Source organism: Oratosquilla oratoria, chromosome 4 (genome assembly GCF_046742065.1).
Source record: "Oratosquilla oratoria isolate Oo_2021 chromosome 4, ASM4674206v1, whole genome shotgun sequence".
Taxonomy (NCBI): Eukaryota; Metazoa; Arthropoda; class Malacostraca; order Stomatopoda; family Squillidae; genus Oratosquilla; species Oratosquilla oratoria.
The window spans coordinates 33,242,307-33,268,244 of NC_134780.1; the positions used below are offsets into that span (position 1 = coordinate 33,242,307).

A 25,938-nucleotide genomic window follows, 5' to 3' on the forward strand; every position below is an offset into this window, starting at 1 on the left:
TGCCGGTGCAACTTTTGCTTGTTTTAGGAGCGATTTCTATGATGGATAGATCTTTGCGAGATTTTGGTAGATTGTACAACATGGCAGCCATTTCTATACACTTGTCTCTAGTTACTGAGGGTACGTTATTGTTGATGTTTAAGTTGAACCTTGTTAAGGTTATTTTTGTTATACGTTTAGCCGACTTTGTGTGGTGGGGGTGCTAAGTTTGAGGAGTTCTGCGTAGAACTGTATGTGCTGCTTTATGAAAATGATTCTGAATTCTGAGTGTAGATGTTCTACCAAGAATGATTCACTGTTTCCACTTATTACTCTTAATGCTTTATTTTCTCTCGTTTGACGAATTGAATTGCTTAATTATTGGACTCCATGTTGTGGCTACACAGTGGAGTGTAGTTTTTGGGAGTTGCCTATTAGTTGTTTTTCTCTACTGTCCTGTGCCTACTTTTGTTTCAAGTCTGTCCGGTTTCCTATTTGTCTTCATTTCAACTTTCCCATTAGTATAGGTATGGTGGAGAGGAGATAGATTTGTAGGATACTGGGTTCTCTGACTGGTTGTTTGTTTTTTGAATGGAGATTATGTATTCCAGATAGTTGGGATGCCATTGTATGGCCAAGAATGGCTGAAGAGGAGGCATGTGTAAATTGCGGACTTGCGGAACTTGAGGATCATGCGCGAACACGTTAGGTTAGGTTAGGTTCCGCATGATACGCAAGTCCGCAAATTATAAATGCCCGGTTACAGTGTAGTGACGTGACGCATCCCACGACCCGTCACACACATAGTTGGCAAGCGTAAGTCGCAAGGACGTCCCGACCAGCCAGCAGCCAAATCAGGAACTTGCAAAGCTCCTCACGATCCCGCCAGCCTCCTTTAAAAGGTCGGCGTTTCGCCGAGATGACCTGCGACGTTTTCCGCAGGATAGAACAAGCTTCCTGGGACATCTGGGAGTCGGACTACGCCGCCACCGCAGCCTCCCGGGGATGGCCCACTACTCGCCCTATGACCAAGGCCTCGGCCTTTTGCTCACCACCTCCTCACATATCTTCTGCTATTTCCAGGATCCGGGCCAACCACTGGTGGACCAAATTCCTACAACCTACCTGCACCTGCGGCACCGAACCGATGTCCTTCCAGCACTGCCTCTTCTTCTGCCCCACGCTGAAGGACCACTTCCTCTACGAGACCTTCTCGGCGACCCCTCTACAGCCCTGGACCGCCTCCGGGCCAACACCACCACGGATTCAGGCCACACCCATATCGTCCTGGCAACCCAGCTAACGCGAAGAAGAAGAAGAAGAAGAAGAAGAAGAAGGATCATCTTAAATACTCTATCACATCTACATATAAACCGTTCCCTCTGGCACATGCTCCTGTTAGGAGCAACCCCCCCCCCCCACCGAACGCACAACACCACCCCAAGCTAAAAGTTAGGCCCAAAATCGGATGCCTCCGCGGGGACGCCAACAAAACAAAACAAAACGAGATGACCAGAACTGTGACTACCAGCACACACAACAACATCTCTTCGTCCAGCCTTCTAGCCGTCCCATCGAGCCTCGCCGTCATCATCTGCTACCGCCCGCCTCGCTGACGTTAGGCTCCCCGTCCAGCTACAACCATAAGCTCCACTAAGCTGTGGCCTTAGTCCGAGCTTCACCTATATTTCTCATGTGACACTTCTAGTGTCGCACCTTGTGGCTAGTTACCAAAAGAAAGAGATTAGATATTTTGTGTTGATTTTCATTTGCCCTGCCGTTGTTCCGAACCAAATACTATTACAACAGGTTCTCATTTGATCAGAAACCAACACTTGCGTACGTAAACAACGTAAATAAATCTCAAATCGGGATATATCCAAATGTACTTACTCTTCAGTGATTTATGGTCACTGCAAACGCATTCATGAAATACTGACACATTAATATAAGGTGATATTAGTGAATTTTTTTTTTTGTAGAAGTGGTGCTGTTTACATAACACCCAGTATTTAGTTTTGGAATTTTTGAGGATTTAGAATTTTATCCTGCAGGCTTTGTAGTCTGCTTATATTTGTCCCTCCCCTCTTTTTTTCTCTCCTTCTTTACTTATCCACTCTCAGTTCCCCTTCTACCGAAACGACTTTACAGCCACCTGACCTATCTCTTGAAAACATAAACATCAAAAACTCGTCTAATGCTCACCTTTGGATACCACTACGGAAACCATGAATGCTCTCTAACCACTTCCGACCGAATTTCGAGGGAGTTGGCGCAGCGGGCCCGTGAACGTCACTTGGCTGTTCAAAGTGGGGTTCGCGGGTCCTATAGCTGTCAGTTGAAGCTGGTCCGTCGTTCAAAAATGACGTTGCCTTCGCTCGCCCCGCTCCACGCAATTAGTTATGTTCTGACAAATATTATATAAAATATATATATAAAGTTCTATATATAAATATATATAGTTCCTGATATAATATATATATATATATATATATATATATAATATAATATATATATATATAATATATAAAATATTATAGTTCCTGTCTTCCTTGGCGTTTCACAGTTTTCTTCAGTGTATCACAAAGAGAAAATGGACTCAGCCAAATGACGTCAGAAGCTGCGCAGAAGAATTCTAACGGTCTGACCTGTATATTTAGACCTTGCTCTTAACCACCTTCTCTTCCACCTCCCTTTCCCACGTATACTTGTTTGCCTCTATTCTTAAACACTATATTCACTATCATTAATTTCCTTTCTAAAAATGTCTCCAACATTACCTCTCCAATATGAGTCTTACCTGGCACCCCAAACCTCCTTACTACTCCATCTATTGGCTAATCTCCTAGTCTAGTCCTGAAATCCCCCCTCCCATACACACACCAATACAGTCACATTTCACCCCAAAAATAAGAACATAAGAACATAAGAATGAAGGAGACTGCAAGAGACCATAAGGCCTACACTAGGCAGCTCCGTATCCATCACCACCTGTCATCCCCATCCATAAAGTTGTCTAATTGTTTCTCAAAACAACTGATAGTTTCAGCGCTTACTACATGGTCACTAAGTTTATTCCATTCGTCTTCTAGTGAATTGATGTCCATTCTGTAGGAAACTGTTAATCATCTCGATCCAAAAAGCCCCTTTCCTTTCACTTTTATCACTGCCAGGACAGCATGCCTCCCCCCCCCAAAAAAAAAAGAAATCTTTGTCCACATTATCCTTGAAGACACCCCTTTACCATTAGGCATTTTCAAATCTCGCCACACATCAGCAGAGCCACTCCCCTCCCTGATCCCGTTACACCTCCCCACCACACTCCCAAACTCACCCTCCTTTTCACTTAACACATCCATCTTGCTTTTCACAAACTTTCAGTTTTACTCTCATCTGCACCCCAACCACGTGCATTTTATGACCCAATTACTGGAGTTCTGTTTGGAATTCTCCTCCCAGACCCTCTAATGCCTTGACTTGTCGTAGAGTGTAGGATCCCTAGTCGAGTGCAGTATCTTAGTTCTACCACTCCGTCCCACTTTGTCTTTCACGACACATGGAAGCATGGTGGTAGAAATCCTCCCCTCCCGCCGCCACCACCACCACCACCACAAGGTGGTCCAGATGTAGTCATAGAAATGATAAAGGACAGTTACAAGAATGACGTTTGCAGTACAAAAATATCATAATTCCTTTTCTATTCTAACCTAGGCAAATGATATGTGAATCTAGTCCATAAGGACGCCTTAAAATAGTCTCTACAGTATTGGTTTTGTATTATGCTGTAAATGCCCCAGTATAAACCAAGAGTATTTTAGGATAGATTTTTATTAACATATATTATTCTTTATATTATTTTACTTTGTGTAATAAAAGTTACTTCATTCCATATCCATAGAATATATTCTAGTAGAAACATGACAATCGTTATCAATCACCAATATACTTTATGCTGTACTTGGTATGATAAAACAACAAATGTCAATAAAATGGAAATTACGTTCGAAAGGACTGTACGTTACTGGACCGCTGGGATCGTTTAATTTCGTTTTAGCAAGTGAGTAATGCTTGGGTATGCAGGAAAGACAGTACGGTAAACTAAACAAATGAAACTGTTATCTGAATAGGAAAATGTACTGAATAAACATTGAGAAATCAACACGAGAGCTAGAATTCCCCTCTTAGCTTGAGCTATTCGTGGCCGGCGACCAGAACTTTACTTGCATTATTCCTATCATCATGATGAGGATTATTACTATTATAACTATCATTATTAATATTATTACGCCGTTGCCATGCATTTTCTATATTTCCTGTGTTGGTCTACTTAATCGAAGCTATTTAAAATAAAACATGGTGAAGAGTCCTGTTTTTCGTTGGAAATATGGAAGAGGTACATATTGACATTTTGTCGCCCAGGATTTAATGTTGAGTTATTGTTGTTTGAAGGGGTAGGTGGCAGAGTAGATGATTGTTGCAGGGTGTCGCGTAAATTGGACATTCTAAGAGTATATGTAGTGTTGTGAAGGTATTTTCGCATTGACAGGTGGTGGTAGGAGGCCATGTGTGAGGCGAGAATGACCTGTTCTTATATAGACTATGACCTGGGTGTGGATGGGTGTAGACGAAGGATTTGTCACCTGACCAAAAACGATATTGTGGGCGAGACCTGCAGACGAACATAAATAAAACCTTGTAACTATGTGGTGACACGGTGATGAAGATACGCATAAATGATCTGATCCACCCCAGACTGAAATAAGCAGCTGTAGCGTGGTCTGTCTCCACACATTCACAGAGAGAGAGAGAGAGAGAGAGAGAGAGAGAGAGAGAGAGAGAGAGAGAGAGAGAGAGAGAGAGAGAGAGAGAGAGAGAGAGAGAGAGAGAGAGAGAGAGAGAGAGAGAGAGAGAGAGAGAGAGAGAGAGAGAGAATCTGGATTTGCGACGGAACGTCGCCAAGTCATGAGAACAAAATAGATGCCGTTCAGATACACAAAAGAAAGTCTAAGGGCCTTACTTTTAAACCTTTTCACCAGTCCTGACGATCACTTTCTACCACTAGAAAGAAAAATTCTGTTAAATTTGTTAATCATAGTTACGAGAAATATTGGTAGGTTTTTTAGATAAGCTGATAAGTCAAATGCACTTAACTAGAACATCAGGTAAAACTCAACCTTCTAATGGTAAATAGCATTCGCCAGAGCTGGCGGAAGGTCATCAGTCTAAAACCATAAACGAATAACCATATCTGGAAGAAGAGGCAGAAATATGCGTGCAAAGAATTTGGGTATGTACACACATTACAACACCTGAGGACTAATTCTTATAAATCTTGTTTAAATCGTAAGATTAAAGCAAAAGGTTTAGGCTTAGAGAGAACGTGAAATCCACATGAAACATTTCTAAAACTACACTCAACACCTGCTATACAATCCACTTTATAATTAAAATAAAATCAACAAGTAAATATATAAAAGATAAGTAAAATTATATATATATATATATATATATATATATATATATATATATATATATATATATAAGTAAATTAATAGATAACCAAATGAATAGATAAATAAATTGATAGATAAACAAATAATGATACCTTTGTACAATTCCTCTCCTGAATCTCTCTCTCTCTCTCTCACACACACACACACACACACACACACACACACACACACACACACACACACACACACACACACACACACACACACACACACACATATATATATATATATATATATATATATATAAATAGATATATTCTATATATACATATATGTATGCTGGTATATTGTGACAAGTTGTTGAAGCTGGAAAAAGAAATCACGGGTCTAGTTCCGAGTTTATGAGTTTATTCCTGACCGGTTTCGCTCTATGCTTCTTCTGAAGAAGTATAGAGCAAAACCGGTCAGGAATAAACTCAGGAACTCGGAACTAGACCCGTGACTTCTTTTTCCACCTTCATCATATATATATATATATATATATATATATATACACACACATATATATATATATATATATATATATATATATATATACACGCACATACACACACAGTTACGCAGTTAGAGTTCCTGGCTGCCAATACGGTGGTCTGGGTTCGAATCCCGTCCAGGACTGAAATAATTTCAGTATCGCTGCGCTGCGGGTTGTTACTCCAACTCTCGTGGGCGGGGAGTTGTGTGTGTGTGTGTGTGTGTGTGTGTGTGTGTGTGTGTGTGTGTGTGTGTGTGTGTGTGTGTGTGTGTGTGTGTGTGTGTGTGTGTGTGCATATATGGTCACAACATTGCCCATAGATCGGTCATATATGAGCTCTCTTCCGGGAGGGAAATAGCTGTCGATCACGAGTCCAACACGTGATCCAAGACCATGGTGAATCACGCATCGTGGCGCAGTGGTTAGAGTTCCCGGCTGCCATTACGGCGGTCTGTTTTTGAATCCCGCCCAGGGCTGAAATAATTTCAGTATCGCTGCACTGCGAGTTGTTACTCCAACTCCCTTCGGCGGGGAGTCGTGTGTGTGTGTGCGCGTGTAAAGTCACAGCATTACCCATAGATGGGTCATATGTGAGCTATGAGCTCTCTGCCGGGAGGGAAATAGCTGTCGATCACGAGTCCAGCACGTGATCCAAGACCATGGTGAATCACACACACACACACACACACACACACACACACACACACACACACAGCGTCACTATGGACACCCAATAAAAAAAATAGAAAGAATTCAAAGAGCACTAACAAAGATGGCACTAACACTCAGCATGTTGACATACGAACAAAGATTGGATAAACTAAACTTATTAACTCTTGAGCAAAGAAGAGAAAGGCGATTTGATATCCATTGATTATCTATGGAATTCTATCTATGATAGATAGAATTATGAAAGGGATATCCTTGACAGAGATGATCTACTTAAATAGGACAGAAGAAATACAAGGGGACATGAGAAGAAACTTAAGAAGGACAGTTACAGAAGAGATCTGAAAAAGAATAGCTTTCAACATAGAGCGATAGATACATGGAATAAATTGAAAGAGAAAACGGTGAGTGCTAAAACTATACACGACTTACTGGATGCGGAAAGATACAACTGCGGGTCTCTACGAGCATAGTTCTTCTCCTGCAAAATACAACTAGGTACAACCGTACAACTAGGTAAATACACACACACGAAAGAGAGCTCAGAGCTCTTGTATGACCGATCAGCATTACCCATAGATCGGTCATATACGAGCTCTGGACTCACCTCCGGGAGTGAAATAGCTGTCGATCACGAGTCAGCCAAAATTTGCCTTCAATTTGTCTATTATACATACATTGTGTATGTATGTGTATGTGTTCAATATTGCTTGGTGTCAGAACAACATTGATAAATTGAACTTATAAACACATTCTTCAGATGGTGTATGTGTAATCTCGGCCTAATCGTTTTTTGAGCCAGAACAAAATTTTAGACCAGAATAGAATATTGATATGGAACGGTTGTATGTGTGTATGCATGTATGCTAGTATGATGAACCTGAATACGTGTTTTATTCAGTTTACATGTTATTGGTGTTTTTATTCAGTTTACATGGCTCGAACTCAATAACCTGTATGTCCCATGCATGCAGTCGCAATTTGTTTGTTTTTTATTTCACTACTAATTTACGCAGCCTGATGATATATTTGTGGTGCTAAACACTGGTTTGTCACTGTTTGGCTTAGATTGGAAAATTGTTTAGAAGTTATGAAAAAATACATGGCTATCATGATGCATGTTTACAGCTTTCTCAATAGTAATAGTACTACAGTATATGCAGACCACTGTTATTATGTTATATTGTTGTTTTCCATATTTCTACAATAAAATAAACTTAATTGTTGAGTCAATGAATATACATATGTTAAGCCTAAGATTGACGACAACTCTTTGGCGCCTTTTCTGTAAGCGGTAGCCATTGGGGAATTTACGTAACTTGGGTTATGAGCCTTTAAGACATTGAGCATATACTAACTTCATTAATGTTCTTATGGAATATTCATGAATATGAATGAAAACATAAAAGCATGTAAATTAATTTAATGTGTAATACTGTGTAAGAACTAAACAATAACGCTTAAACTAAAAAGACTACGCATACACATTGGATGTTGGTAAGGCGTGGGGTATGTTAGAGGATACCGGTGTAGACTGCAAAGCAGTGGGATATAATAATGAACCTTATGTAGGACGTCATAAAGCTCATACGGGTTGAAAGAGGCCAGTTGAGTTGTCACCTGGTAATATATTTTGTTTTAGTTAGTAATGATATTCTTAGCATTGTGTCACTGTGATGATACATTTTCAATGAAATACACTTAACCATTTGCAATATAATACCAACAATCTTATTGATAGCCCATATTTGGTTTCAATATTACCTAATGCCTAAGGCACATAAATTTTGTCTTTGAATACTTCTGCTCACTGTTTTATGGTCTTGACTGAATTATATACATGCTAGAAAAAATATTTTGTAACAAGGGCTCTCAATAAAAATATTTGAAAAAGCTGGAAATAGAGAGAGTGAGGCAGATAAATTAGATAAATAAATATCAAGTTGGCAGTTCCACCCAAGCTACGTGTGGTAAGCGCATGCGCGAACCTCGTGAAGCACACCCTACACCGCTTTCGTTAGGACAGCGTCACCGGTATAACTCGTCCGCATTTAGTAAGTATTTCATCCGTAATACGTGTCTTTAGCGGTGGAAAATGTCTGACATGAAGGAGGAAAACTACGAGGACACAGAAGAACAGGCATGTTAGTATCAAATCCATGTTGCATTCGTTTTTTTAAGTGCAAAATATTGGCGTGGGTCTGGAGTAGCTTGGGCGCCATGTTGGTGGCGGAATGGGCCCGGCATCTAAAATGTGAATTATATGTGGATCAGCACATCTCACGGTTCCGGTTAACCCAGTAACTATCTCGAAGTTAATTTTGTTGCATTTAACCCTTGAGAATATTTGAATTTGGTTTGAGAATGGGCCTAAAGTAAGGATTGGTTTGGCTCTGGACAAAGCCTGGGAGGCCTGGTGGGGGCAGGACGCCATGCCGCCAGACCAATGCACCGGCCACTTACACCACGCTGCCTCTCCATCAAGCCCGACATCAACTTCTGTCCTTTGCAGTATGAGCATTGGCTTGCTAATTTAACAGAACAATGCATTGCTCTAAATTGTTTAAAACTTCCGCATCCAGAGAATTTAATGTAGATCATGTAGCTAAATGTGATGTAAGTGGTAGCATATTGTAGACTTGCTGTATTGTGTGATAACTTTTTCTTTGAGCTGCTTTGATGGGAATGTTTGGGTTTGGATTCAAGGGTTGTTTGCCTGGGAGGGTATTAAATGCTTTGTGGCCGCAACAATGTTTTGCACTTTTCATTTATTTCCTGTGCAATATATAAGATACCTAGAAAGGGAGGAGGCAGTTTGTACAACTTTGTATTTAATGTGATTCAGAGAGCTTCAGATGACATCGGTTTTGCTACTGCCTTTTCCCTTTGCAGGTGCCTTTTTGTTTTGTTTTGTTCAATTAAATATTGGGGAAATTTCAATATTCATCTCCCTCTAGAAGGGTGAGGGTTATGTATTCAGTTGCAACATCCTTCTTTCCAGTTGAAGGGGGGAATCAAGAACCACAACAACAGCAAGAGGAAGAACCACAGGAACAAGAGCAAGCGGCAGAAGAACCTGAACCGGAAAAGCCAGCTGCAAGCATGGGCGAAGGAGAGGAAGAGATGGTTATTAAAGTCCGGGGGTTGCCCTGGTCTGCTACAGCAGATGATATTGTAAAGTTCTTTGGTAAGTCATTGTCTGAGATTGGTATGGTTGTACTGGAACAATTTTGTACACAGGAGCTAAGGGGTGGGTCGAGTTTCTAACTTTGCCTCTTGATTTCCAGATAACTGTGAGTTGCGAAATGGTAGGGAAGGAGTTCACCTCACACTATCGAGAGAAGGAAGACCTAGTGGTGAGGCATATATAGAAATGGCATCCTCCGCAGACCTAGCTTTGGCCGAAAAGAAACACAATCAACACATGGGAAGAAGATACATAGAAGGTATAATCATGTAGTAGTATTGGCTTGTAAAGTGACTTCAATATTTTCTGTGCATTTATTAACTATTGTCTTGTTTGCAGTTTTTAAGGCCAAGCGCTCTGAAATGGAGTGGGTTGTAAAACGCTCTGGCATTGGACCGGGAGGCAGTGAAGACGATGGTTGTGTTAGATTGAGAGGGCTTCCATTTGGATGCTCAAAAGAAGAAATTGCCATGTTCTTCTCAGGTAACGATTGCAAATATTGTAGTAGTACATTTGGAAAGTAGTTAAAGATTTACTTGTGCCTCAGGGAGTAATGTTTTTTGAAAATTTAAAGTTCATCCTGATTCCACTAATGCTAGTAACTTCTGAGGATACAGGTCAACCTTGGATATGTTTTTATCATGCATAGTTATATTGGTTGCTCCATGGTTTCCTTTTACTACAGGATAAGTTGTATAAATACATCCCTGGAAGGCTTTTAGTCGGTCAGTCAGTCAGTCAGTCAATCAGAAAAGTATTTGTTTTAACGTAACTGGTAGGGTTTTGTGACAGGGAAACTGGTAGCTTTGGCCATTCAACTTTGAATTTTCAGCATTTTTTTCCAGAATTTAAATATCACTGTTACCCTGTCACAGTGACAAGATGATTGATTTGTCTGTTAACGCGTCTTTCCCTTGATGTTGCTGGGTAGGGTTGGAGATAGTTCCGAACGGGATTTGTCTGCCTACCGACTACCAGGGGCGGCACACAGGGGAGGCTTACGTTCAGTTTGTAAACAAAGAGGTCGCCGAAAAGGCCCTCGAGAAGCATAAGGAAAAAATTGCGCACAGGTGGGATGGTAATACTAGGTTCATTCAGGGGCGGGAGATTTGGCAACCAGGTTGCATCTCGTCCATTGTCAGAATATGCACAGATGGTTGATTTCAAGTTACTGCAGCAAGCATTGAATGTAGACTTATCTTGGCTTCTGCAGGTAGAAATTTTAAAGTTCATAATCTGAAACTAAGATTACTCTGCAATATTCTACCTAAGCTTTAAGGTCCATCTAAGCATTGTCTGATAGGAGGATGTGGAATTTGGAACAAATCTGGGCCCTTATCTCTGTATGTTGAATTTGTGCTAGCAGAGGGCTGGCTGTGGGTTTGGAGAGGGGACGGGTAGTTTGTCCCTGCTACAGTTTTTGATATGACTACATAGTTTTGGTGTAAATTATAAATTTGTTTCTGATCAAAATTAACTTCAAATGGTATGATTTTGAACATGGATTGTCAAGGACTGTAGCAATCCCTTCTGAGGAGGGCAACTCTTCAGTATCTTTCTCCCCCTAAGTAGCATCTGCAGAGCTAAATTAATGGTTCTCGGATGATGTAGCAGTTCTCAAGTTCAAAAGTTTGCATGGAACTGTAGGCTGTTGCCCTTCTCACCACCGAGCCATGAATACTTCTCAAAGATGTACATGAGGGAGGCTGGGGGTTGCCCTCCAGCCAATCCCTGAGCCATGTACCTGGGTAAGGGATTATTCTTAAAGTTCTCATAATCATCAAATATCAATAGCATGAGTATTGGTAATGGGATATAAATGTATATATAAAGTTATAAGTCTTGATGGAAATGGAGACGGTGATTTGCATTGGAGAGGACCACTGGTTGACATGGGTGTGTTCCAAAGAGGGAACTAGAAAGTAGCTATGGACCTTCATCATGGCACTAGGTAAGGTTATACAGTAGTTTGGTAGGGAGTAGCAAGAAGACCCAAGCTGTGCCGCAAGAGGGAAGCAATGCAGGCTCGAGGGCAGGCTGGACGGGCAAGACAAAGGGCTCGCTGGCAGACAACCGGGCCCTAGAGGCTTCGGGAGGGCTGTGGCCGACTTGCTGGTGAGTCAGGTAGGCAGAGGCAGAAGAGGGCAGCGATGATGCGCAGGGCTGGGCCGGGAGGTCAGAGGCTCTGAGCGGGACAGGGAAGACTGTCTGGGCCGGGACACTCACGGGCTTTTTGGGCCGGGCCAGGGCTCCAGAGAGAAAGAGCCCTTTGGTAAAGTGGAGTTTTATCTTTTGTATTTTCATCATGATGCTTCTAACATTTGGTTTGAATCTTCTAACACTGTCCACAGTGTTTAATGGTTATCTGCTATAAAATTGATCAATATAGTCACCAGGTTTGAAATGCAACAATATGGAATGAAATGCTAGGCAAATGATCTGTAGATTAGCTGTTAACATAAACAATTGTCTAACAGGTACATTGAGATCTTCAGAAGTAACCTAGGTGAGTTGCGTGCAGCTATGACTCCAAAGATGCCCCGGGGGCCACCAATGGGTGGCTATAACAACAGACCTACACCCTACGACTCGCGGGACCGTTTTGGTGGGATGAATCGCTACAACATGGGTAGGGGTAGGAATCGTAAGTATATTTTCGTACCATAAATGTCAGTGCCTTATTCCATCAATTTGGTGGATTAGCATTGAGAGCCAGTGACCTATTTGAGTGTAATTGTTTTGTTGGCTTTTATTCTCAGTGACTTCTCATTTCCAGGAGGGTACAATGACTACGATGATGGGCCAGGTTGGGGTGGATCTGGCTATGATGATGGCCCTGGCTGGCAAGGTGGTCGAGGCAGTAGGCTAGGTGGTGGAAGTGGAGGAGGGCCCATCAGCATGAAGGGTAGTTTTGGCAGTGGTGGAAGAAGTGGGAACTGGAGTGGTGGCACTGGGCACTGCGTCCACATGCGGGGTCTCCCATTCAGAGCAACAGAATTGGACATTGCTGATGTAAGGTTCTGCAAAAGTTTCTTCTGCCATGGTACTAAATTTGAAGTAGCACAAAGCTTGTAATACAACCTGTGCAATAAATCTAATAGCACAAAGCTTGTTATACAACCTGTACAATGAATCCATTTTCCCACAGTTCTTCAGGCCGCTCAATCCCGTCAACATCAATATCCTCATGGACAGCTCAAACAGGCCTTCTGGTGAATGCGATGTTGAGTTTGCAACACATGATGATGCCGTTAAAGCTATGTCCAAGGTTGGTAATTGGTTAACTTTTGAAATTCTATTGGACTTGCATAATACATTTAATTTTACTGTGGACTTGGCATTCATATACCGTTTCTTCTTTTGTGCAGGACAAAGCAAACATGCAACACAGATACATCGAGTTGTTCCTGAACTCCACACCAGTGGGCAACATGGGTGGACCTCCAGGTGGACCCATGGGTGGTCCAGGCCCAATGGGTGGAGGACCAGGTGGCAACTTCGGTGGCGGCAACTTCGGAGGTGGTGGCGGTGGCGGAGGTGGCAACTTCGGAAACGGCAACATGGGAGGCGGAATGGGTGGTGGTATGGGAGGAGGAATGGGTGGCGGCGGTGGTGGAGGCAGTAGCGGTATGGGCGGTGGATTCGGCGGAGGCGGCGGCGGCGGCTATGGTGGTCGTATGGGAGGCGGCGGTGGAGGTGGAGGTTGGTAGGCGGCCAAGGCTGACCCAGGTTTGACCTTGTTGTTTTACATATCGAGAGGCTCTTGGCCTGTGATATGGAAAGCATGGTTGGGTTGTGATTCACGAATAACTGAGACAATTTTCGCCAATGCTTGTTGTTCTAGGGCAGTTAACGAAGTTTGACCCAGATTATCTCAATCTTTCAGGTGGTGGCGGTGGCGGAGGCGGAAGATTTGACGACATGAATGGTGGTTTCGGCAGTGGCGGTGGTGGAGGAGGTGGGATGGGAGGTGGATATAGTACCAACCAGATGTCTGGAAATAATTACAACAGTTTTTGCTGAAGAAATGATTCTTGAATTTTGTATGATTTTTCTCAATTCTAGTTGTGTACAACTTAAATGTGAAAAGTAACAGGTTTTATTTTGAACTTGATGCTTTTGGATATGAACACTTTGCAGTTTGAAATACGTGTTCCAGAAAAAGAAACTGCAAATTACATTTGTACCTTGTGCACAGGTAGTTGTAGGGGAATTACCCCTTGTAGGAGGGGGATGAACATCACTCTTAATTTCCCAAGTGGATCTTGAAATAAAGATCGCAAGGTTCCACAAACTGTCCTTGATAACTGACGATGTAAGTGAAATATTTTACTGTATGTACAAACTTAAGTATTTCAAAGCCTATGTTTCCTTTATATTAAAGCTTAATTAAAACAATTGTTAGTGTGACTAACCAGGCTTGAAACCTAGTAGATATGTATTGTCTTCAGTCCCTGTGACGAACATTTGGAGCTGTAAGAGTAACGGCCCACTGGGCGACTGAAGTACGTGTGGACACATTCCAGGTGGCAACATCGTAGGGGGTAATCCCTACGTGGGGTGCCTGTATAAACCTAGCACGTAATGTAAGCTTTCAATAAAAAAAAGACCGAAATATTGTGTATCTATTGTCCCATTAAACTTGGAGTATGATGCAATAAAATCTATTGAGTAAGAAAACTGGGGGTGTGGCAAGCTCAAATATGTGACAGGAAGTGAACTTATCGGAAAGGGCAAAACCACTCCCACAATGCTCTGCGACGAGTCGGCCATATTGAATTTGTGAGAGTGGTATGTCATCGCTGCTTAATCGCTGAGTTTCTTGACAATCCTCGACCTCAGACGAGGTGTTGACGTACGGGTTTTGTGCTGAACTATCTAGGACGTGAGGAACACTTACAATTGAAGTAACGATTTAGTTTCAGCACAATGAGCTTCCTTTTGTGAGTTCTTACTTCCTTTGTTTTTGTTGATCAGCTGATTTTGAAATGGGTAACTTTTGATTAGGAATAGATAGTATTTTATTTTAGGGGAAGCTTAACTAGGTTTGTCATATCAAGTGTGCTTGTATATGAAGGAAAACAGGCAATACGGGGCTGATATCATAATTGGCTGGCATTATTCGTGAAGTCCAAAAATGACGAAACCATCGGGCGAAGCAGAAGTCACTTTGTATTACCAATTGTTTTCTTGCTTTGCATGTTTTGGTATAATACCTGTATGATTGGATGGAGTTCTTGTTTACAAAATTATGTAGTAGAATTGTTGAAGCTATCCAATTGAACTTAGGGACTTACATGGTGTAGTGTTTGTAAGTTTTGATACATAATGCGGAATCATAATTTGCATTTTAGCTATGAAAAATAGTAAACATTTACACGAGATGTCCTCGGTGTTTATTCATAAAATCTTGTGACTGGAACGCCATTAGGGTGTGCAAAAATGACTAAACTTTTTAAAAATAGGCCACTGTTAGTGATACATTTGGGGGTGGGTTAAAACCACTAGGGAAAAGTGAACGATTTTAAATTAGGTAGTTATTGGAACTAGAAGTGGGATTATTTGATGTATTGGTGCTTCATATACCTGTAGCAAAAAATTCCAACAATGTACAGGTAGCTTTATATAAGCTTGAATTACCCATAATTTTCTGAAGTATTCTTTATTTACAATTTATAGTAAAGTAGGTTTGTATAAACTTGGTTAGGTTCTGTAAACTTTGGTTTGGTTAAGGGTTCTGTTCCAGTATCACAAACAAATTTTTCACTTTTCTGTTTTTCATTTCAAAGATTTATTTTTACTATGGAATTGTTATGCTTAAGCAGTGAATCTAATTTTGGATTCACTTAGGGGTCATGGGTAGTAATTTCTAAGCTTTACTCCTTGGATTATTCGGCCTCTAGTTCTATTGAGAAGTCTGAGGATGGCATAAGAAAGCCCCTAGGACTTGTTTCCATTGTGGTCTTCAGTAGTGGTGGGGTTTGAACCATCACATACCTTGACCGCCACCCATAAGAAGGGATTTTTTAGGCTGCTCGGCCACTGAGCACACATGAAAAACTGTTACTTGATATCCAATAATTTTATGGTTATTTCCTATGACCTTTTGAGCTTTGGCAAATTAGTTTTATCTCTTCCTTTTGATGACATGAGCACTAAAATAATGCCACATCATTCTCTATATTCTATTAGTTGGTTTTTAACCAGTGGGGCTGGAAACCAATTTGGCCCCTGCTCATTGTATTCTGTTTTGTTTATATCCTTCGCTTTATGTGGTGACCACACCACCAATGCATATGCTAATCTGAAGCAAAGCAGGCATTCTTTTAATTTTTCATAATTTTATCCATGTAGTGTAAAGGCTACTTTTATGTTTGTTAATAGTATGTACACTTGATGTATGTATCAGTTTGGTGAGAACCAGAATAAAACAGACATTCGTTTTTTTCAGTCACAGTATTAATAATGATGGTTCTGACTTCTGACTGACTAAATAAGGTTGTAAGACAAATTGGAATAAAACCTGTCACTTCTTAAAGCCAAAGACTAACTTGTTAGCTTTGGATTAGTTTGTTTATTTTCAATATTTACAACTGGTTGATCTAAGTTATGGTTTTATTTTTCTATAAATTTAGTAAATGGTAATCAGGCAGTCATTCTCAGTGGCAGTGGAAAAGTTGGAGGGGGGTATTTTATTATTTTTTTTTTAATAGCATTAGAATCAAGTAAGCTTTGTACCATACAAAATTTGTTGCAAATACTGAAGTAACACATATGCTGCATAAATAATACAACAAATAGTACATGAAAGTGATATTCCTGCAGTAAACACTTCCATCCCAATAAAACTTTAACTCACCTGGTTGGCCACCCTGTTCTAGACCAGCATACTGCTCGAGGGAGATAAGCTTTGGGTACACAGGGATAGCCCACATCTTGCTGGCACGCCAGCCCTTGTTCAATATACATCAGAACAGAAAAGTACAGGATAAAGGGCTGAGTTGTGTGCCATGTGCACAGAAAGTAGACAGCTAGGAAGGAATACCTGGATAATGATTAATCAACATATTCAAAGAGTGTTTGGCCCAACTGTATGTGAAGGTGTTTTTTGAAAGATGTAATTGAGTCACAGCTAACACCATCATCAGACAGGGAGTTCCAGAAGTTAATCTTTATCTTTGTGCATTGAAGCAACTAAAATTGTTTGCTAGGAAAGGTTTATTTGTGAAATAAATATTCAGTGTTAGATTAGGTCTTGAATTTTGTTGAACTAAAAAAATATATATATATTTATATTTTGTGTGGGGAGTTTGCTTAGGATTACAAGGGGGCAGCAGCCCCAGAAAATTTAGGAACCACAAGACAGAGATGATGATGGACTGGCTGTATGGTAAAGAATCAACCTGCAATTTTTTCATGGACTGCAAATAGTAGTGATATAGCTGCTCATCTGCTTCCTTCTGGTGTCTGCTGGAATGATATATATCATTAACATTGATAGGGTTGATGTATATGGTGCTGCAACAGAATGAGCTCCATTGGAAAACAAAGTTTTAGGTTAGGTAATTAAAATTGTTGTAATAATTTAAAAGCAAGGTGTAGATTAATTTTTTGATAGGGTTGATGTATATGGTGCTGCAACAGAATGAGCTCCATTGGAAAACAAAGTTTTAGGTTAGGTAATTAAAATTGTTGTAATAATTTAAAAGCAAGGTGTAGATTAATTTTTTCTGTCATACTGGGATACCATTTCATAGGGTATTAAAGGTGTTGGGTGTTAGGTGTGGGACTGTGTCAGTCCAATGGTGGAATTAAAATCTTTTAACAATAGGTTCTCACTAATAGCATACCAGGATGGTCCACTATAGGCCCAAAGGTTTCTTTTGGCTACCACACACAGTATTTTCCCAAATTTGACAATTATTTAAAATCGTGGTTAAAGCACCATTGTATTGACTGTATAATATTAGGGTTAATGAATGTGTGATATGAAATAATATACTATAGGTCTATCTATATAAACACATTTGTATCAGTCTTAAATTGCTTCATTATTAATTATATAATTATTTGTTAACAACTGTGATCCATTGCCATTTGTCACTGATAATGTATTGCTACAATTATTTAAAAAAGTTATTTTATGAATTTCAATTACTGTGCTTTAACTACGTTTATTCGCTTATAATAATTGTTGGTATACTGCAAAATATATAAAAATTCTTTTGATGTAGTCTTTATGATTAAAGATAATTTTAATGTAGACTTTAGATTATTTTTATTATTATTGGCAATGTTTATATTTATTATACAGCGATGCTTTATATTATTATTAAGCAACTTTTAGTCACAAGGGCAATATAAGTTTATACTTTTGTGCCTACCAGTAAATCTTAAGCTGTACCATTTCATAGATCAAGCCAAATTTTCAATAACCAGTTTGTGGAGCTCACAAAATTCCAAGAACAGGTTTGTAAGAACCAGCTTAATCCCACCACTGTATCAGTCTAATCTTATCCAACCTAACCTAATTTTGCAGACCCTAAATATTGGTATGGTAATATAAGAAGAAGAAGAAGGAAAAAACCCCCGATAAAACTTAGATTCATTGAAATCTTCCTTCCTTGCCATGGCCATAACCTAACCTAATTTGTACTGTATACTTATTTTTAGGGGGGAGGGGGTTTGACCCTAACTTCACCCAACCTAACCCAATTTTGCAGAACCAAGATATTGGTATAAGAAAAATAGATAAACTAATTTATTTTTTATTTTTTTAAATTTTATTTATTTATTATTTTTTTATTTTTCTTTTTCTTTTCCCCGTCTGGGGTATTGGCTGTTTGTTATTGTGGCAAAGTAGCATGCAGTTGATACTTTAGGGTCTATATGGGGTGCCCCTACAGACCGGAGCCACACATCATTTTGTCTACGATAGAGGAAAACTCTGTTCATAGAGAAATGACACTTTTATACTATGACTGTCCCTCTGTTATGCTGTCCCCCAACCCCTTGTTGCTGTCCTGTACCATTTCTCTGAGTATTCATTTTCTGTGGTGGGGGAAAAGAATACTGCCACCAAGTATTTCCACTTGGATCGTAAGAGGCGAGAAGAAAGGGACAGGGATTGGGACTAGGCATCCTTCTCCTTGTAGCTCCACAGGGGACATTCCTAAACAAAAAAGTAAAGGCATAAGAGGGTCTGGGAGTTTTCCGACCAGCACCCTAAGGTTTGGGTCTTTTAATGTGCGTGGATGTGGTACAGATGAGAGTAAAAGGGAAGAGATAGGTAGTATGTTTGTGAGAAGAAAGATGGATGTGTTGGCTTTGAGTGAAACTAAGTTGAAAGGGAAGGGTGAGTGCAAGTTTGGGAGTGTAAGTGGGAAGTTATCAGGAGTGAAGAGAGGGCGAGGGAGGGAAGGGGTGGCTATTCTAGTAAGTGAAGAGATGGGTAAATGTGTAGTGGAGTGGAAGGAGGTTTCTTCAAGGATAATGTGGATGAAGGTGAAACTGGGAAAGGAGATGTGGGTCTTTGTAAGTGCATATGGGCCTGGCAGTGAGAAGGGTATAGAAGAAAGGGAGGCCTTTGGATAGATTTAAATGAGTGCATAGAGGATTTAGGGAGAAATGTCAATGTAATAGTACTGGGAGACCTTAATGCTAGGGTGGGAAATGGTCCAATTGATGGAGTGGTTGGGAAATGTGGAGTTCCAGGAAAGAATCATAGTGGAGAGTTGATGGTGGAAATGTGTCTAGAAAGAGAGTTGATGATAGCAAATACAGTGTTTTGGAAGAAAGTCAAGCATAAGTACACATGGGAGAGGGTGGTAGATAGAGCATTGATGGATTATGTAGTGGTAAATAGGATCATAATAGGAAGAGTTAAGGATGTACATGTGCTAAGGGGAGAGGGTGGGGGAATATCAGATAATTTTTTGGTGGAAGGTAAGTTGAGAGTGGAGGATAGATGGAGAAAGAGGAAAGGGACAAAAGCTAGGGAGGTGCTTAGAGTGAACTCTTTAAATGAAAAGGAAAAGGAGAAGGAGTACAAGAAGAAGCTGAGAGAGGAGTGGGAGGGAGTGAAGGATAGAGTAGAGCTATGTGTGGAGGAGGAATGGGGATGGTTCAAGGAGGGAGTCACAAAGTGTGCAAGGATGGTGTGTGGAACAAGAAGGACAGGAGGAAATAGAAGGAAGGGTAGTGAATGGTGGGATGAGGAAACAAAGAAGGTTGTAGAAGAGAAGAAGCGAGCTTTCACAGATTGGTTACAAAATAGGATGAGGGAGTCATATGAGAGGTACAAAGAAAAGAAAAAGAAGTAAAGCAAAAGGTAAAGGAGGGAAAGAGGAGAGCAGATGTGAAGTGGGGTAAGAGTATGACAGAAAATTTTGAAAGTAATAAAAAGATGTTTTGGAAAGAAATTAAGAGAGGAAGAGGAGGCGAATCAAGTAGAGAAGAAAAGGTAAAAGGTGCAGATGGAGAGAGGATAATGGAAGAGAAGGCAGTAGGGGGAAGATGGGCATAATATTTTAGGGAGTTGCTTAATGTGAAGGAGGATAGGGAGGGAAAGATAGTTGCAGTGGGAAATGCTAAGAAAATGAGAGTGATGAGTGAGGAAAATGGAGGAGAAACAAGGAAGGATGAAGTGAAGGCAGTTGTTAAGATGATGAAAGTAGGTAAGGCACGTGGTCTGGATGGATGCCATGCAGAATGTCTAAAAAAAAGGAGGTACAGTGATGGTGGACTGGCTGGTGAGGTTATTTGTTTGCTGGAGAGAGGGTAGAGTGCCGGAGGGCTGGAGGAGTGCCTGTATAGTTCCACTTTACAAGGGAAAAGGGGACAAGTGTGAATGTCATAGTTTCAGAGGGATTAGCTTGTTCAGTGTAGTTGGGAAGGCTTATGGGAGGATCTTGATTGAGAGGATTAGGAGAGGAACAGAGGGAGTAATTGGTGAGGAACAGTGTGGATTTAGGACGGGTAGAGGTTGTGTAGATCAGATCTTTGTGGTAAGACAAATATGTGAGAAAGCTATAGGAAAGGGGAAGGATGTTTTTTGGGCTTTTATGGATCTGGAAAAGGCTTACAATAGGGTAGACAGAAAGGCACTGTGGGAGGTTATGCAGATATATGGGATAGGAGGAAAGCTTCTAGGAGCTGTCAAGAGTTTTTATGAGAGTAGAGCTTGTGTCAGGATTAGAAATGGAGAGAGTGAGTGGTTCGAGGTAAAGGTGGGACTTCGTCAAGGATGCGTTATGTTGCCCTGGCTGTTCAATCTTTACATGGATGGGGTGGTGCGAGAGGTAAATGCAAGGATAGTGGGTCAGGGATTGGAGATGGTTAAAGAAAATGGAGAAAAGTGGGAGGTGAGCCAGCTGTTGTTTGCGGACGACACTGCGCTTGTGGCAGGATCGGAGGAGGGATTGAGGAAGTTGGTGACAGAGTTTGGGAGAGTATGTGATAGAAGAAAGCTGAAGATAAATGTGGGTAAAAGTAAGGTGATGAGATGTACAAGGAGTGAAAGTGGCAGTAGACTGGAAGTGAACATTATGGGAGAGCGACTGGAGGAAGTGGATAGTTTTAGATACTTGGGTGCAAATGTGGCAGGAAAAGGTGGAGTGAAGGTGGAGGTAGAATGTAGATTGAGAGAAGCGAGTAAATGCCTTGGTGGATTGAAGAGTGTAATGAGGAATAGACATTTAGGAATGGATGCTAAGAGGAGACTGTATGAAGGAGTGATTGTGCCAACAGCACTGTATGGGGCAGAAACATAGAACATAAGAGAGGAAGAGAGAAGGAGTTTGAATGTGTTTGAGATGAGGTGTCTGAGAAGTATGATGGGGGTTACTAGGCTAGATAGAGTGAGAAATGAGGAGGTGAGGAGGAGAACAGGGGTGGAAAAGGAGTTGGGAGATAGGGTTGATGAAAGAGTATTAGGATGGTTTGGACACATGGAAAGAATGAGTAAAGAAAGACTAGTAAAAGAGGTATGGAAGGCAGATGTGGAGGGAGTGAATATGAGGGGACGTCCTAGGATGAGGTGGATGGATGGGGTGAAGGGGGCTTTGGGGAAGAGGAGAATGTCTGTTGAGGAAGGACGGGAGAAGACAGAAGACAGGTGAATGGAGAATGGTTGTATATGGATGATGTGATACATAGGGTGGAATGGGCGGGGGGATGGGGGATGGGGTGGTGTGTGTGAGCAAAATTTGACGCAGCCCGAAGGGATTTCTCCCCGTCTTCTCCTTTTATGCAATGGGGGGGACGGAGAGGGGGGGTCGCCGATTTGATGAAGTGGCTTTGCTGTGGATGTGCTGTGTCTTGCGACACTGCTTCTGACCCAGGGCAGTGGACAAGGTGCAGGGATGACCCGTTATCCAGGTGCTAAGATAAGAGAGAGAGTGGAGGGGTGTGGAGTGTATTCAGGGATGGAATGGGTGGGAATGATTTTATGCCTTTTCCTTTTTGGCTACCCCCCTTGTAAGGGGGAAAAAGCCTTGGTATATGTATGTATGTATGTATGTATGTATGTTCTTTTTCTTTTAATGGACATCTCCCTTCTTCCATGGCCACAACCTGATTAGTTCTGTGCACTTCCTTAAGTGTGTGGATGTGGGGGGGGGTACCCTAACATGACTCTAAATATTGGTATGGCAGCATAAGAAAGAATGGATATGATGACGCCTATGTAGGTGTCATGAGGTGTGAGTGAATATACGAGGATGCCAGGATTGGCTTCCTGATTATATTTTGTAGTTGTAGCTGAGTGACCCTCTTAGTCTATGATCAGGCTTGATCACTTTTTCAGTGGTTAGAAACATTCTGGGTGAAAGAGAATGAGTATAACAGCTGTAACTTGTTTCTGGGTGAAAGAGAACGAGTATAACAGCTGTACCTTTATATTTCATAATGTGTGTATTGTGATGTGATGCATCATCGTACATCAGGCAGCTAATGTGAGGGTGAATATTTGACTCATATTGAAGACAATTTTTTTGTTTTTTAGGCCGTTTTATTAATTTGTACCTTTGTAGTATTTGTACCATTGTAGTACAAAAGGGGTTCATTCAGTCTTTATATAATTTTTCTTGGGTTTTAGTCCCCTACCCATAACTTGTATTCATTACTCTACTCTATCCATATACAATAATGATTAAAAAGTAGTAGCAAGAAAATTTAGTGGGCCCTATTGGATGTTAGGGAGTCAAGACCATATGCCATTACTGTCATCGCATTCTTGACTAGCAGATTGGAACTGTCTCATGGTTCCTCTCCAGATTTTGGTGCCAGTGTCTACTTGGTCACCAAGCTCTCCCTTTTTATTAATCTATTATAAATAATGTGAGGTTTGGATCAGAAAATAGTGTGCAACATTATATATTCACCACTTGTCACTATTAACAGATTTCAAGATGTTTCTAAATAGTGTGGGTAATTTAGTTTTGAGAACTTTCATCATTCAGGATAACAAGATGAAGTGATATTACTAAAACTATGGTTATTCTGTAATACTCTAATGGAGTCTATGAAAATTGGTTGCTTTTACCCAAATATTATACTATAAAAGGAAATGAAGTCCATGTCTATGATGATGCTATATCAAAATACATCCAGGGCATGGTGCCTTGTGATGATAATAATAATAATAATAATAAAAAAAGGCCTCTTACAAATGAAATTAAAACATTAACCTCTTCCACATGATGATTCCTGTATAGGCATCATGAGGCATGAGTGGGTATATGAGGATGCTGGTGTTGGCCTCTTGATGATATTTATTTTGTAGTTGTAGCTGAGTGACCTGAATTCTGGTGAAAGACAATGAGTAATATAGCAATGACTTTATATTTTATAATGTGATTATTATGATGCATTGGTCATTGTACCCCAGGCATCTGATGCTGCACTCGAGAATTTGACTTGCATTCAAAAGGTAATAGAACAACCCTGATTGAACGTCTACACTCAGAAACCAAAATCCTTCCTATAGAGCAGGATCTGAGAATGATAGGTGCATACTTTTATGGGAGAGACCTCGAAACCCTTTCACTCCTTACGCCAAATCACACAAGCAAAGCCCACTAAACATAATAAGACTGCAACCCCAGCATCATACAAGTAAAGAATCTAATAACTTTCTAGATCACAAAACTCAAAAGATCTTCAAATTAGATAAGTTATCTGGCTGTTCCAGACATTATTCCAACTGAGAAATCACTCCCAAGATAAGTAAGAATCACACAAGCATAACTGTTTTCAGGTCACTAGTCTGCATTAAAATGATACCAACACAGAATAAGCCAAATGAGAAACTCCAACTACCACAGATGCAACCACCACACAGAAGACACTAAGCACTTCATTCTGTTAGTCCTACTCTCATCCTTTTTGGATAACAAGACCTTTGAATGACTTGGGGGTTGAACTGGTGGCTGTGGCCAATTACTTGGGAACTGTGGGTCTCCTGCAAGAAAGGGCTAGACCAACAGATCAATTGGTATATGATGTGCTGCTAGCAAAGTAATATTTCAATATGCTATGGTTGGGAAAAGAAAGAATTGCCATCAAAGGAGGAAGTCAAACTGGCTATTAGGGGCTGATGCTATTTTTTTTTTGTAAGAGTTGACAGAAGGCACTTCATGCAAACTTCATGATTATCAAATGGCACAAAGTGAAAATTGCATGAACTTTTGATATGTTACATTGATAATACTAATGATAATGATTGTAATAGGGTTTTAACATTAATATAGGCTGAGAATTCTTAACCTGAGATGGTTAGGATGGAAAGTGAGTTGTATTTTTTTTTTTTTTTTTTTGTGCTGATAGATTAGGAAGCTTGAGAATGGGACTTGTTTGTATTTAATAGGACAGGTTATATAGGTACCCTGAAGATAGTTTTATATTTTTTATGGTTATTCATGCATTCTGAAGTTAGTTTTATATAGATTTTTAATAATTTTTCATACATACAGATACTGGTAAGAAACTGGCAGCAAATTAGCTGGACTGAGCTGTGACACTTGTGGAGTATTGTTATCAAAGTAGTGTTTAAATGTGTGCAAATTTGATGTGCCTGTGTAAGGGTTAAAACAGCAACTGGTGGATATTACCTGTTGAATGGAGATAATATTCAATTGCCTTTTTTATTGATTAATCTATATTTGTGATAGGCAGAGCTTTTGAACTGGTGGGTGAGAATAGACATGGGGAATAACCCTGTTATTACTTGCAGATGACACTGCACTAATGGCTGATTCTAAGGGATTGAAACAGTTGCTGACTAAGTTTCAAAGGGTATGTGAGAAAAAAATTACGAGTGAATGTAGGGATAAAATTAGTTGATTAGCTAAAATTATTTATGTTGATAATTTGGTTTCTTTTGTTAAGGCTGTGTGTATAGAATGCTTGTGTAGGAACTGTTGCAATTCTGTGCACTTGTTTTAAATGCTGTTTGTAGTATGTTTAAAATTATGTTTTTGTGGTATTTACCTAGCTGTATTTTATGGTCCTGGAGCTATGCTTGTTATGACCCGTTTTTGTATCTCGCTACATCTACTTTGCTTTTGAATTTGTGTATATTTCTGGCATTAACTGTTTCACTGTTCATTTTGTTCCAGACGTCAATCACTCTGTGTGGGAAGCTGTTCTTTTTCAGGTCTCTTCTATAGCTGTCTTTCTTTAGTTTCTTTGCGTGTCCTCTTGTTTCTCTTTTGTCCCATTTTAATAGGTCATCCCTATTAAGAACTTCCATTCCTTTCATAATTCTAAAGATGGTCAACAAGTCGCCTCTCTCCCTTCTCTGTTCTAGTGTTATCAGTTGTAATTTCTCCCATCTTTGTTCATATGTTAAATTTGATAGTGTAGGTGCCATCTTGGTTGCCGCTCTCTGGATTCTTTCTAATTTTTTGATGTTTTTCTTTGTGCTAGGTGCCCACAATGATGCAGCATATTCTAGTTTCGGTCTTATTAATGCAACAATTAGTTTCTTGACCATCTCTTCATCCATGTAGTCGAAAGCCACTTTCATAGGTCTTAACAAATTGTAAGTCTCTTCAAATATCTTGTTTACATGTTTGTCAGGAGTCAAGTCACTTGAGACGATTACTCCCAGGTCT

At 40.3% G+C, this 25,938-nt stretch overlaps 2 protein-coding genes across 5 annotated transcripts in view; both read left to right on the top strand.

Annotated features, from left to right (window-relative positions):
- The first annotated feature begins 8,596 nt into the window (after positions 1-8,596).
- Positions 8,597-14,438, top strand: LOC143024766 (heterogeneous nuclear ribonucleoprotein F-like). Of its 4 annotated transcripts, none has more exons than XM_076183893.1 (10): positions 8,597-8,690; positions 9,638-9,823; positions 9,924-10,082; positions 10,163-10,306; positions 10,755-10,893; positions 12,301-12,458; positions 12,600-12,835; positions 12,972-13,091; positions 13,192-13,525; positions 13,692-14,438. In XM_076183893.1, the coding sequence occupies exons 1-10, from the start codon at positions 8,615-8,617 to the stop codon at positions 13,844-13,846; spliced, it is 1,707 nt and encodes a 568-aa protein (XP_076040008.1). In that variant the 5' UTR covers positions 8,597-8,614; the 3' UTR covers positions 13,847-14,438. The 4 variants fall into 4 exon arrangements, with proteins under 4 accessions (XP_076040008.1, XP_076040007.1, XP_076040010.1 ...); XM_076183892.1 differs by having other exon boundaries at positions 8,599-8,690; positions 12,301-12,467; XM_076183895.1 differs by having other exon boundaries at positions 8,600-8,690; positions 12,301-12,467; positions 13,192-13,552; positions 13,710-13,939.
- A 139-nt stretch (positions 14,439-14,577) lies between these two features.
- mats (MOB kinase activator-like 1) overlaps positions 14,578-25,938 on the top strand; it is a 56,087-nt gene continuing 44,726 nt past the window's right edge. Inside the window, exon 1 of the mRNA XM_076183898.1 lies at positions 14,578-14,766. Coding sequence (XP_076040013.1) covers positions 14,753-14,766 — 14 coding nt within the window. The 5' untranslated portion in view covers positions 14,578-14,752. The remainder of the gene's footprint in view (positions 14,767-25,938) is intronic.

Excerpts from the sequence above, each read along its gene's own strand:
- LOC143024766 (XM_076183892.1), top strand. The coding sequence starts at position 8,615 with ATGCGCGAACCTCGTGAAGCACACCCTACACCGCTTTCGTTAGGACAG. Across the intron at positions 10,083-10,162 it reads GGGAAGAAGATACATAGAAG|TTTTTAAGGCCAAGCGCTCT; the intron begins GTATAATCATGT and ends TCTTGTTTGCAG. Across the intron at positions 10,894-12,300 it reads AAGGAAAAAATTGCGCACAG|GTACATTGAGATCTTCAGAA; the intron begins GTGGGATGGTAA and ends ATTGTCTAACAG.